At 42.0% G+C, this 14,156-nt stretch overlaps 1 protein-coding gene across 2 annotated transcripts in view; it reads left to right on the top strand.

The window, feature by feature from the left end:
- The window catches only part of Pde7b (phosphodiesterase 7B), a 328,027-nt gene that overhangs the window by 295,741 nt on the left and 18,130 nt on the right, over positions 1 to 14,156 (top strand). For both annotated transcript variants that reach the window (NM_013875.6, NM_001347366.1), the window contains one exon: positions 10,515 to 10,606. In NM_013875.6, the coding sequence (NP_038903.3) occupies positions 10,515 to 10,606 (92 nt within the window). The remainder of the gene's footprint in view (positions 1 to 10,514; positions 10,607 to 14,156) is intronic.

The raw sequence follows: 14,156 nt of genomic DNA, 5'->3' as shown, positions 1-14,156 counted from the left end.
CCAGCACGGGGGAAGCCGAGGAACCCTGAGACTCTGCCACTCTCGTGGACCTAAGGTCAGTCAGTAAGCTCTAGATGCACATGCACAGAAGGCTACCTCGCACACACGCACACACAGCACGCGTGCACGTGCACACACACACATACACTAGATAATAGGTAAAAAAAAAATTTAAAGACTATTCTAAAACTGCAAATGTGTGGAGTCTGAGATATGAATACATATTGTCACTGGGATGACGTGAAATTGATGAACTGACCCTTCTCTAGGGCAGACAGATCACTGCCTGATGTATTTTCCCAAACTGGCTAGGGTATCAGGGACATGAGGGTGGGATCGTCCTATCATATGTTCACAGCCCACTGGTCATTTCTGAACTTTGACTTCTTCCTCTCAGTTTACTTTTCTGGGACTATGGGATGAGCCGCTGTGAAGGTCAGATCCGCCCATCACAGCAGGGCTGCTCCAGTAGCAGGGCAAGCCATTGTCATCTCTGTGTTCCTAGAAAGGGTCTGATGTGACCCTTGATTTCCCTGTTTCAGGACACAGACATCTCCCTGCCTCTGTGTAACCACATTACTGGGTTTTGCGTGGTCACAATACTTTCCCTACTGTGCAGCCACGAGGAGTTTCCTCAAACCCAACTCCGACCACGCAGACTCCTGTTAAAGATGATCTCCAAGATTGTGTAAATAGCCAGACCTTGTGTACAGGTTTCTTCCCACTATATCCCCTTCCTTCTACCAAGCCCTTTTTCCCACCATATCCCTTTCCAGCCTCAGTAAATCACAAATCAGAAATACTTTTCATTTCTCTGACATATCTCTCATTCCTCCATTCATTCAATGAATATTTGTGAATATATGCCAGGTACCCGAATGCAGAAGATGACCAAAGCAAATAAAAATGTCTACATTCTCCCAGGCAAAATAGAAAATAACTAAGCAAAGCATGTGATCTCTTAAAATGTGACCATTTCTGAAACAAAATATACAATCAGAGACGAGCGATATAAGGTATGTCTTGCTTCAGGTCTCCACACACTATGCCTCTTGCCCATTTGTAATCAAAAGCGTTATCATGTGGTGTATTCTGCTCAAGTGTAAGGAATATAATCTCTGGGTCCACTCTGGCTCACTCAACCTCTGATCTCATCTGGCACATCTTTTCCTCCTTGAAATCTCCTGCCTCTAAAGATCCATCCTCCCTGTGTCTCCTGCACAAGCTGTGTTCTCTTTCCTTATTCCCATGTGTAACATCAAAACTGCCATTGCCTGGTGAGATGCCCACATCTCAGATGGCCAGCAATCTCTGGCACGGATTCACTCTGTTAGTGTCCAGCACGTGGCTAGTGTTAGTGAATATTCCATTGGTTTTCCTGATGTTTGTCGTGTAAACTGAGTAATCTATGCAGGATGGGTTGGAATGATTTTAAAATTCTTTATAATGGTCTTACATGTGCTCTGCAATTAACATATGCTACCTCATTTTTTACTCCTGGAGTCACTTATCCGGTTATCTGCAAACATGTAATGAAGAAGAGCCAATTGCTATAATAATTTAAAAATATCTTTGCCCTGAACAAAAGTCTGAGGATTTCACAACAGAACATTCCAAGTCTGGCTTCTGCCAGAGATTGGCCTAAAATTCAAATCCTGTTGCCTTTTCTTTTAATAATTCTTTAAACCTTTAACCATTGGGGTGCAGGTATTGCTCATACTGACCAATTCAACAAGCATTTACTTCTTTATGTGGCACTGTGGCCTATGCTAAGGTGCAGAGATGAGTAAGACATGTCCCTTGTCCTCCATGGTAGTCACGGCTAGCAGAAATCTCCAAACATGCATGTGTGCTTTTGGGAATGCAGGAAGACTTATAAGCAATGCTTAGGCTTGAACAGTATACAGAGCCGATGCTCAGACCTTTCCACTAGCCTGCCTGGGGTTGGCCATCGAGCCTATCAAGTCAAAGTTCTGCTCCCTCAGCCAGTTCACACGATCACCCTTCTCCATCTTACGGAAGACAGGCATGCCTCTTACATATTCTGAGGTTGAACCTTTCGAAATATCAAATTGTCTCCTTTGCTTGAGGCTCCAGAATCCCACCCACATGGGTCTCCTAAAATGAACACCAATAACTTTGATTGCTTAGCATAATTTTTTCCAAATTTGCAATACTCCTGTGCTTTTAAAGGCCAGTTAGTTACTAATAACAATTTCACTATAAACTCAATCTCAAAAACTATTTAATGCTTATAGGCCCAAATTAGGAAAATCTTTTAAATTAGAATTCCAGGTTATAGCCCTATTTTTGTTGCAGAGAATTATGGTAATGTTATAATAGAAGATTTCACAGATATAAATATATGCCATTAAACCAAAATTCTGGGACTTGAGGAAATGGCCTAGTGGGTAAGTGCACTTGCTAAGTGAGCATAAGGACGTGAGAGTTTGAATTCCTAGCACTGAGTGAAAAGCCGGGTATGGCAATACACGAATATAACCCTAGCACTGGGCATAGGAAGGAGGCTGTCTGGGGCTTGCTCGCCACCAGCCTAGCTCCAGGTTCAAAGGGACAACCTTCTTGGAATAAGACAGACAGCAATAAAGAATATCCAGTGTGCTTCTCTGGCCTCCACACAGGTACAAGCACAGGTGACACAGGCACACACATACATGCACAGGCACACCCACATATATAAGGAAGCACACACTTACATACACAGCTACATATACATATGTTGCTGGAAATATTTTTTAAAAATCCCATGTTATACCCAGCTACTCTCTGCCCCGGAGGTCTGGGACCCGCTGCCTCCAGGGTTAGCCCCAGGCAGCAGTCTTCCCAGCTCTGGTTCACCTGCCTCAGAGCCTCTTGTACCTTCCCAGCCATTCACCCCCTGCAGCTAGCTGTCACAAATCCCCTTCAACCAATAAATCAAAACTCTTAAAGCTTATAATTAACAGTTAGTTTTATATATCAATAAATTCTCAATCCAAAAGACACCCACACAATAATTTTAGAGCCAGTTGATAATGATACAAGCTGCCCACCTACATTAGACAAGTTATCCCAGTCATTCTATCCTTTTATGATATTTGTAGCTACCTGTGGTTATTTAAAGCCACACGGAATCTGGATCATCTTTCTCTTACTCCATCTTACTTCCTCCTCTCCCTTCTCTACTCTTCCTGACCCTGTTTCTGTCTCTTCGTTCTGCCTTCCTTCTCCCTGTCAATCACAGGCTTCTTCTTGTATTAATATTTAAATTAATTGGGGGGAAATTCTGCTACATTTTACCCTTTCCGTCCAAATTAAAAAAAAAAAACTTTTCTCTCAAATATAAATTGAGCACAACTTTTACCATTTTGTAATTATAAGGTATAAGACACACCTAATACCCAGTCCATATTTTTTGCCAATTAACTAGAACACTGTTATCTATCCTAACTTTAAAAAGGCTTGTAAATCCATTATCTGTTATGTCCTTGTTTGGCTTGTATACTATCTGAAAACTATCTTCTCAAATATGTTCTCTCAAGCTAAATAGCCTGGGTTGGCTATGAGAATATAACTAGTCCTTCAACCCCATCAGAAATCTGAGAATGACCAACATTATCTGAAAATATAGGAGCCTAACACATCTTCCAGAACTGAGACAAGTTGTACAGACAGCAATTTGCCTATACAGCCCCAGTATGTCAGGAAGTTGCTGCATCACTCTTCAGCCATCAGGCCCAGGATCATCTGACAGACCTTTGTAATGCAGAATTTCGAAGGACTGATTACCCTGACTTGGCAGAGATTATCAGTTGACTATTCCACATAGTATGTCCTTTTTGTGGACAGTACTTTGTAGATGAATAGGCAATTTCTGCCCAGTGGCTACCTAGCCATGATGTACAACCTTGCTTGGAGATAGAGATGCTTGGGAAGCTGCTAGGAGCAGATATATCTCAACAACAAAAGAATAAATAACATTAAATGTCACATTTTGTGGATTTCTGACATGTTTGAAAACCAACTATCTATGTAAAGTAATCTGGACTGTTGTCCATTAACTACTCTCAGCTATTTCTGATTATCCGGAAACACACTAACAATAAACTCAGAGCAATGCATTTGCTATCTGGCCCTTAACTCACAGGGTTAAAATCTCAGATCAGTTTGTAATGGCATTTATAAAAGGACTGTGTTCAAGCCTTGGACTTTTAAATTTTTTATATCAGTAGAAGAAATGTATACCAATGAAAACCTTGATTGTATATCAAAATGAATTCTGTATCAAAATGAGAAATTATGTCTTCAACTTAGAAACTATTGTAAAGATTTCTACCAAATGAGGTTATGGCTACACAATCAAGTCTAACCAAGTCTATTTCCCCCCTGTTCCAATTATGGCCATTTCTAAATTCCCCAGAATTAGAATAACCTCCTCCAGCCCCAAAGCCCAAGGAACTGGGTTGACTACTCTTCATAACTTCTTCAAGCTGAATAAAGCATTGAAATATCCTTGAAGGGGAGGGAGGGTAGGTAAAATGGGGGAGTTGGTTGGCCTTAAGAAGGCAACACCAATGATTGTTTTAGTCTCTGATGTCTGTGTCCTGACTGAATCCGGCTGAAAGCCCAAGACATCAGGAGTTCAAGCAGATCAGTTCAGCATGTCTGATGATGAGACTCACCAAGGCTGGATATTCTGTAATATACAAATCTCAAAACAAAATTTTAGTATCATCAAGATGACTTTTTTTGTTTGATTCTCTTGAATCTAGTCCTCTAGGAGTTGCCCTCTATCAAAGCTGATCCATATAGCTCTGGAAGATGTACAGAGCCTAATCACCTTTTCTAAAAACACAAAGACAAAACCTTTTTCCCAAATCAGTATATCCTTCAGCCAGCAACCAGGAAAACCTGTAGCTTGCCCTCTGTCCCAGAGGAACAATAAAACAACCACAATACTCAAAATCACACCCATTTTTATAATAAAAACAAATTAAAACAAATGAAGTAAACTAAACAAATACTGTATAAGCCTATTTAGGCCTTTCTAATTTGTCATATCAGGATATGAACCTAAAATTCCCGTGAAGCCCATATTGGAGAATCTGAGTCTCCTATAGACTTTATTATACCATCTTTAAAACAATTGATTCACACTTCTATCTATACCTGAATATATAATATATCTATTATAAGCAGGCAGGTTGTCAAACTGGAACTTAAATCCAAAATTTCCATGGAGCCCACGCTAGACTGAATTTGAGTATCCTGTAAGACTTATTAGAGCAATATATCTTTATACCATCTTTAAAGCAATTAATTCAAACTTTGACTAATATCTGCCTGTAGGAAGCAGGCAATCTTTACTTGTTAAGCTCTCTGCCTAGAGCAGCCATCCTGTTATACCACCTATCTGTTCAACTCTCTGCCTGGAGCCACAGACATTTATAATTAATACCTGATCATAGCAGGTAATTACCACTGCCCTCTCTACTTGGAGTCAGTGACTAATTTTCTCTATTATAGTTCCAAACTGCGGGCAAAATTCCCCACATGATTCAGACAAAATTTGTAAATAAATCTATCCTAAAAGCAAATAATCCCAATTTTATAAATTCACAGTTAAATCAATATCTTCCCCAAGATGTAGGCAGCTTCCATTCTCTGGTTCTCTGACTCAGGGCAGCCATCTTGTCTCTTTCCACAGCTGGGGACCTCAGAGCTCTCTTTCTTTGTTTCAAGTTTCTCATGCTTGAGTCCACGTGACTCGTCCCAGCACTGCCTTTCTCTCACTTAGTAAATAAAACTCTAACTCTCAGGCTAATAATCTTACATTTCTAGTGGATTCTTGCCCAGCATGTTGGTTTGCCACCTGTTGCAGGAAATATTACAAAAAGATGCAATTCATGCTATCTGGCACTGGCCAGGCACTGGTGGGCATGGCTGGCCTGTTCTCATCTCATGGAGACTCTCTGACTCAGAGCTCTGAAATCTCTCCATCCAGCTTGGTAAGTTCCACAGATACACATGCACAGGCACACATACACACACAGGCACATACCACACACACATAAACTATGCCAGGGCCTAGCAAACACATAAGTGGATGCTCACAGTCAGCTATTGGATGGATCACAGGGCCCCCAATGGAGGAGCTAGAGAAAGTACTTGTCTTAGACTTTTACTGCTGTGAACAGGCACCATGACCAAGGCAAGTCTTATAAAAACAACATTTAATTGGGACTGGTTTACAGGTTCAGAGATTTAGTCCATTATCATCAAGGTGGGAGCATGGCAGTATCCAGGCAGGCATGGCACAGGCAGAGTTGAGAATTCTACATCTTCATACAAAGGCTGCTAGTGGAAGACTGACTTCCAGGCAACTAGGGTGAGGATCTTAAGCCCACATAGTGACACACCTATTCCAACCAGGTCACACCTATTCCAACAAGGCCACAGCTCCAGATGGTGCCACTTGCTGGTCCAAGAATGTACAAACCATCACAGTACCCAAGGAGCTAAAGGGATCTGCAACCCTATAGGTGGAACAACATTATGAACTAACCAGTACCCCGGAGCTCTTGACTCTAGCTGCATATGTATCAAAAGATGGCCTAGTCGGGCATCACTGGAAAGAGAGGCCCATTGGACATGCAAACTTTATATGCCCCAGTACAGGGGAACGCCAGGGCCAAAAAGTGAGAGTGGGTGGGTAGGGGAGTCGGGGTGGGGGGGGGGGGAGGGTATGGGAGACTTTTGGGATAGCATTGGAAATGTAAATGAGGAAAATACCTAATAAAAATATTTTTAAAAAAAGAAGTGAAAAATCAAAAAAATCAGTAACTAAATAATAAAACTCTATGAGGAACCGACTGAAAATGAAAGATCTGGGCTGGTGGTTTAGCTCAGAAGTAGAGCATATGCCTAGCTTGGCATGGGTGAGGTCTTAGGATCAAGTCCCATAACCAAAAGATAGGCAAGAACAGCAGTAACAGTGGTAAACTTTGATTTAAGATTTCTAACTTCAATAATACATTATTCATGTGCCTTTTTTTTCAAGGAGAAATGAATGGGCATTAAAAATAAATGATATTTTGATTCTCTGAATACATTTAATATGCAGAAATATGGTATTAAAATGCTAATGTTTACAAATAAGCAGAGCATAACTGGATGACTTACATTTTTAGTTATCGATTCTGAAAAGCGAGGGCAAAATTAAATCTAATTATAGGTGTTTGTGAGCGCACGAGGCTCTGGCTTCTGGGTGCTCAGATACAGCAGCACAGAGAAGATTCTCAGGAGGCAACAGGAAGGCTGTGCAAACTCCCAGGTTTCAATACTGGCCCGAGTTGAAGATGTTCCTTAACCAGTCACAAATGGGGTGCTAGCCTCACAGGTTACCTGATACCTGATGTAAGATCATCCAAGGGCTACATGAGGGTGAATAAAGTTAAATACAGTGCTTGACCCAAAGATGCTGCTTGGTGTACCCCTTCTCTTCACTGTTCTCCATTCCTTACTCTCTTGAAGGCAGACGAGTGGCCCCAGTCCCTACACCATCCTGACCAATCTGTTGTCTGTATAAGCCCCTTCCCACATGAGTCTGCACTCAGACACCGTCTTTCACTGGTGCTGGCTTCCCAGCCTGCTCAGTCTCTGCTCATTCCCGTGGTGCTCCTATCCAAATACACTTCACCAGCAAATTCCCCAAGTTTCCTCACAGTCCATCTGCAGAAGATCCTTAATGAAGATGTTAAGTCAGGCTGGCACACAAAACACCGCCTCGGGCCAGCCTCCTGATGCTCCTATTCCATTCAACAGAGATGTAGTGTCATTTGTCATTAGGTCTTGTTACAATTTTTGGCCCCCTGAAGAACTCATGTGAGGGAGCTCGTGTCTATATCTGCTTGACTTAGTCTGGCAAGTGAACTCATGAGCAACTGAATTAAATGTCACTGCAGGATTGAGCGTCTGTTACATCACGCTAACCTAGCGCTCTCTATGCTCATAAATCTTTACAATCCGAACAAATTAGTCTAGCATGTTACTTCTAACAAACATTCTCTTTTGTTAGTTTAGCTCATGCCCAAAAGGAAATAATCGACCAGAGGGTGAAAGTAATAAAATTTCATCACTGGTTCAAACATGGTCAAGTGGTAAATAAAAATAACAACTGCTTGGCAAGAAAGAGATGATTGCAATGCAGAGTCTCGCCAAGGATGGGCTTAAAGAAGAGTCTCACAAAGCTCATCACAGCAGAGTCATAGAGAGATGTAAGAGCAAGAATAGGTGTATTTTCCCTGAACTTGTGTGTGTGTGTGTGTGTGTGTGTGTGTGTGTGTGTGTGTGTGTCTGTGGGTGTGTGTGTTGTGAGTGTGTGTTAGTGTGCATTAGTGTATGTGAGTATATGTGAGTGTGTGTATGTTAATGTGTGTGTCCATGGGTGTGTGAACATGTTGTGAGTGTGTGTTAGTATGTGTGAGAGTGTGTTTGTGTGTGTTAGTGTATGTAACTCTGTGTGTGTGTGTGTGTGTGTGTGTGTGTGTGTGTGTGTGTGTGACTCACAGGGCCTCTTTCCATTTGCTAAAAACAAGTTGGAGACTGTATGATTTGTTTTGATCTGGTTAGGTTTTTTTTTTCTTAGCTAGTTATCTGGAAAAAGAAATCTCAATTAAGAAAATGCCTCCAAAGGATTGGCCAGTAGGCGAGTATTTAGGGCATTTGTTGATTAATGATTGATATGTAAGAGCCCAGCTCACTTGGGGGTAGTGCTTACTCCAGAGTGAGTTGAGGAAGCCGAAGCCAGTAAGCAAGCCACGGGGAGCAAACTAAACTAATCAGCAGTGTTCTCTGGCCTCCCTTCGGTTCCTGCCTCCGGGTCCTCCCTCTGACTTCCCTCGGTGAAGGACTGTAAGTTATGAGATAAGATAAACCCTCCCCCCCCCCCGCCCCCCAGTCACTTTTTGTCATGGTCTTTGCCACAGTAAGAAGAAGCAAGCAAGGGCAATGGTTATCCTTGCTTCTGTCCCTTCCTATTTTTTCAACTGTGGTAAGATATACCATCTCAACAACTGCAGGATGGGATTCAGTGGCGTTGAGAGCAGCTATAGCTTGCTCCCCTGACTTGCTTAGTAGTCTTTCTTAGCTTACCTAGGACCACATGTCCAGGGCTGGCACTGCCCCCAAGTAAGTGTGCCCCCTTCCACATCAGTCATTAATCAAGTGCAGCTATAATGATATGCAGCCATCATGACCCTGTATCTTTAGAACATCTTATAAAGTTCTATATCCATTAGGCAAAAGCTCCCATCCTCCTGTCCCTCCCACCCCACCAACCACCATCCCTCTTTCTGTCCCTACGACTGTCACTACATAAGGTACCTCATGTAAATGCAACTGAACAGTTTTCTTTCACCTTTAAATAATGTTATTTTTTATATTTTTATGAAGTTAAAATTACTCTTAAAATAGTACAGAGGCCGGGCTTGGTGGTATACACCTATAATCCCAGAACTCAGCAGGTCAAAGCAGGAAGATTGATAGTTAAAGGCTAGCCTGGGCTAGATGTTGACTTCAAAGACAGCCTGTAAATTCTGTGACTCTATTTTAGGAAAACTAAAAACATAAAGAAAAAGAAAAACTTACACTAACAGTAAGTCCAGGGGAGAAGCTAAACTTAATAGATGTTCCCCCAAAGTGAGATTTATCAAAATAACTGGACAAGGGAGCGATTGTAGATTTCATTTCACAGACTTCAAAGGCTAGATGCCAAGATTCTCATCAGGACGGCAGGACGGTAGACAAAGCTATCCCCTTAGCAGTGGTTCTTAAACCTTAGTGCACATAAAAATTCATTCCTGGTGGCTGCAGAGATGGTTCAGCCGGTAAGAGTTCATGCCACTCTTGCAGAGGACACAGTAGAGTCCAACGGCTTATAACTACCAGCAGTCCAGCTACAGAAGATCTGATGTCCTCTATGACCTCCGAAGATATCTGAACTCCGGTGTGTGTGTGTGTGTGTGTGTGTGCGTGTGTGTGTCCACCTACCCAATAACCAAAACAATGGGACTCAGAAGTCTGATGTGCTGTCAGGAGCCATGGGAGTATAGGAAATCTTACCAGGTATGGTCAGCACAGCAGATCAGACCGTGACAACTGCCTCTGCTTGGCTTGCTCAAACAGTCTCGGAAGAAGTCAGAACTGTAGAGCGCTGACACCTATTTTGACCAGTTTCAACTGCTTCACTCTGCTCTCCTACATGTAGGGTCGCCTGAGGGAGCTGTAGAAAGCAGGGACAGTCAACAGAATTAGTCAACCTAGACTCCAAGGGACCCTGCACCCCCAAACGTCACTGCAGCCTGAGGACGAGGCCAGGGGGTTTTCACTTTGGTTTTCTTTACTGGGCCTTTGTCTGGAAAGAAAATATTGGCGGTCCTCAAGGTGTGCTCAGCCGTGAAAGATCGTTATCGAGCTCTTGTCCCCTTTATAGCTTGTGTTTTCTTTCTTTCTAGAATATGTCTGTACTGGAGAATCACCACTGGCGATCTACAATTGGCATGCTTCGAGAATCACGGCTCCTGGCTCACTTGCCAAAGGAAATGACGTAAGTGCTCTAGAGATGAAGCAGGCTGATGTGCACACAGTAAAGATAAGCCACATTCTCCAGGGCATGCTGGGGACCCCGCATCATCAGTAGCGGGGAGCCAGCTGGTGGGCTTCCTGCCCTCACTTGATTGTCCAGCCAGAGAATTGCTGTCAGGTACTGAAACCTAGAAACCAGACTCTGTGCACTTTGAAAAGGCCTCAGATGGTCTGTGACCTAAAGTCGGAGGAAAGGATAACAAACAGCCCCCTGCTTTCACACTCTTCAGCAACAAGGCTCTGCTCTGCCAAATTCCTGTCCCTTATGTTAGCAAAACCGTCCTCCCGTTTAGATACAAAGAATAAATATTTGTCAAGAAAGAACACAGGAATTTGCAAACTAGACTAAGGACTGGTCCAGTTAAGTGTGCTCTATCGTTGCCAGTCTCCGGGCAAAGGAGGAGTCAGAAATGTTTTGTTAAGCCATGTGTAACTCATTACTATATTCCTAGCAATGTGAAAGCTGAGGCAGGAGGACCAGTGTGAGACTGAGGGTAGCCTGGGCTACAGAGAAAAACTCATCTTCAAAATTTAAATTAGGAAAAATAAATTTAAAGGGTTTGTTAACTGACTTCATCAACCATTTTTTGTCATATAACCACTTAATGTCTTTTGGGGTTGTTTGTTTGTCTTTTTATTTATTTATTTTTCCAGGACAGGGTTTCTCTGTGCATCCCTGACTTGCCTGGAACTTGCTCTATAGACCAGGATGGACCTGAACTCAGAGATCCTCCTGCCTCTCCCCGCCCCCAAGTGCTTAAATTAAAAGTGTACACTACCATGCCCAGCAGAAAATAATACTTTTTACAGTCTACTGTTTTTCTGGCCTGAATCGTACTCATTTTTCTCATGGCCCCAACTCAGCCAAAACATTGTTTTACAACACCACCACTAATTCTGATCTCTTTTATGGAAGTGTATAGAACCCAAGGGAATTAGGCAAGTGACAAAATCAACCATCGTCTTAGGAATATGTGGCAGCTTAGATCAGAGTGGTGTTCTGCTAACAGGACAGGCAGTATTCTCTGCACTCATACGTATTTTTCTGGGACCTCTATGCATTTCACGCGTGTCCCCAGCTCTGGAAGGAATGTCAGCTTACAGGAGGAACTGAGCTCTTTTTAACCCTCTGGAAATTAAAAAGAAAAAATAAAGTTAAAAAAAAATAGAAAAGAAGGAAGGTGGACAGAAAAAGAATATAATGAAGAATAATTGGGAAAGAAGCAGCAAAGGACCCAGTGTGACCAACTGTCCCCAAACCGTCCCACTAACTCTTGCTGTTTCGGTTAGGACCCTCACACTCACACACTCACTTCCAGGGACTGCATTAAAATACCATTTGTCTCTGAGCCACGGTGTCTTTGTGAGGTACTGTGTTGCAAATTGCTGTTGCTGGAAGACCAATCGTTACACAGTAATGATTGTGGATGGACTTTATAACAAAACTTATATTCATCATTATTAGCTTTTCTACCCTCAAGGAAGTCATTTAAGGTTATTTCTCTGGCCTTTAAAAGCCAGATACCTTAAATGAGGTAACTACAGAAAGTCGAGAAAAGTACTCGTTTGACGAGTTGTCACTTTTGAAGAACAAAAAGTAGACAGAATACTGACAGGTTCACTATTTCAAAGAAGGAAAACACAAGTACTGACAACCCCACCTATGAGGACAGTCAGCATTAGCCCCACAGCTATATTTACTTTCAGTATCTTTAGTGCAACCTCGTTTTAGCACAGTGCAAGACCTGTGTGCAGCCTTTGTTGTTCTTTTCAGGGTTTGGTTTGGTTTTTGTTTTGCTTATGTGTATGCCTGCTTGGTTGTATGTACACCACATGCATTCAGGTACACTCAGAGGCCAGAAGAGGATGTCATTACTGGAGCTAGAGTTAGTTACAAGCACTGGTGAGCCTCCAGTGTGGGCGGTAGGAACCAAACCCACGTCCTCAGCAAGAACAGCAAGTGCGCTCAACCACTGGACATTTCTCCATCCTTCTGTTTAGACTGTTTGAGACAGGATCTTCCCTGTAACCCGGGCTGACTTCAAACTTACAACCTTTCTCTTGCCTCAGTCTCTCAAGTGATGAGATTAAGGGGAATGATCACCACACCTGGCTTGCATCATACTTTCTAGCCTAATAGTGTACCTTTACTAAGAAGGCTTTTTCTACATCATCCAATAAGTTACTGAAAGTTATTGTATTGACTATTTGTCAATATTGTATCCAAATAGATGTAATTATTCACTATTGTTTGGAAATTAGGTGGTTTTGAAATTATTTCATTATAAATAACATTTTTTTATTTTTATTTATTTTTTATAATAAAAGTAGGGGGCTGGAGAGATGGCTCAGAGGTTAAGAGCACTGACTGCTCTTCCAGAGGTCCTGAGTTCAATTCCCAGCAACCACATGGTGGCTCACAACCATCCGTAATGGGATCTGATGCCCTCTTCTGGTGTGTCTGAAGACAGTGACTTTGTACTCACATACATAAAATAAATAAGTAAATCTTAAAATAATAATAATAATAATAATAAACTAAAAGGAAACATAAAACTAGTGTTGTATTGTGCTTGAGACAGTAATCCATCGATATCTATATGCTGAAAATTTTAAACTAGTACTCAGTAGTTTTCAAGGTGCCCATCAGATGTTTTGATTTTAACTTTACTTGTAGTTTATAATAAAAATGTTAAAAATCCCAGTGTGGGGCTACACCATTTATGTTTTTGGATGAAAGACGCACATTGTATTTATATTTTTAAACATGTCTTAGGCAGCACAATAGTTGGGCAATTGCCTACTCTCCGTGAGGTTAGAATCTATCTTCCTATCTATAACCCAAGTTATTACTTACTATGTTTTATCTGGGCTGCTCTTAGCTCTGATTGGCCAGCCCACATGGTCATGGTTTTATGGCTCAGCTAACCCATAGCAGCTCTCCTCTCTCCTCTCCTCTACACTCTTCTTTTATTCTATAGTGACTTCTATTTTTCTCTTCATGGTGTTCTCCTTAAGGCCATAAAAACCTCAACGCCACCTATGTCTCTTCTCCTCAACTATTGACTGATGGCATCTTTATTTACCAATCAGAATTAACTTGGAGGCGGGTCCCAGGACCTACATGTAGACTCTAGGTTTGGAGGACCTGCACTTATCATTACAATAGACAGTAAAAGACAAAACATCAACAATCCCCCTTTTTGTCCAATAACAGCATGGAGGGATGGCAGCTGCCCAGCTATTGTGCTGCCCAAGGCATACTTAAAATATAAAGGCTGTGTGTGCTTATCATCCAGGAGGCGGGGTTTTTTTTTTTGTTTTTGTTTTTGTTTTTTTTTAAGTCAAGCAAAGCCAATAATTTTTTATTAGATATTTTCTTTATTTACATTTCAAATGCTATCCGGAAAGTTCCCTATACCCTCCCCCCACGCCCTGCTCCCCTACCCACCCACTCCCACTTCTTGGCCCTGGCGTTCCCCTGTACTGGGGCATATAAAGTTTGCAAGACC

The sequence above is a fragment of the Mus musculus genome, chromosome 10 (assembly GCF_000001635.26).
Source record: "Mus musculus strain C57BL/6J chromosome 10, GRCm38.p6 C57BL/6J".
Lineage (NCBI taxonomy): Eukaryota > Metazoa > Chordata > Mammalia > Rodentia > Muridae > Mus > Mus musculus.
The sequence above is the reverse complement of the archived record's forward strand: the minus strand, read 5'-3'. Positions and strand labels throughout refer to the sequence as shown.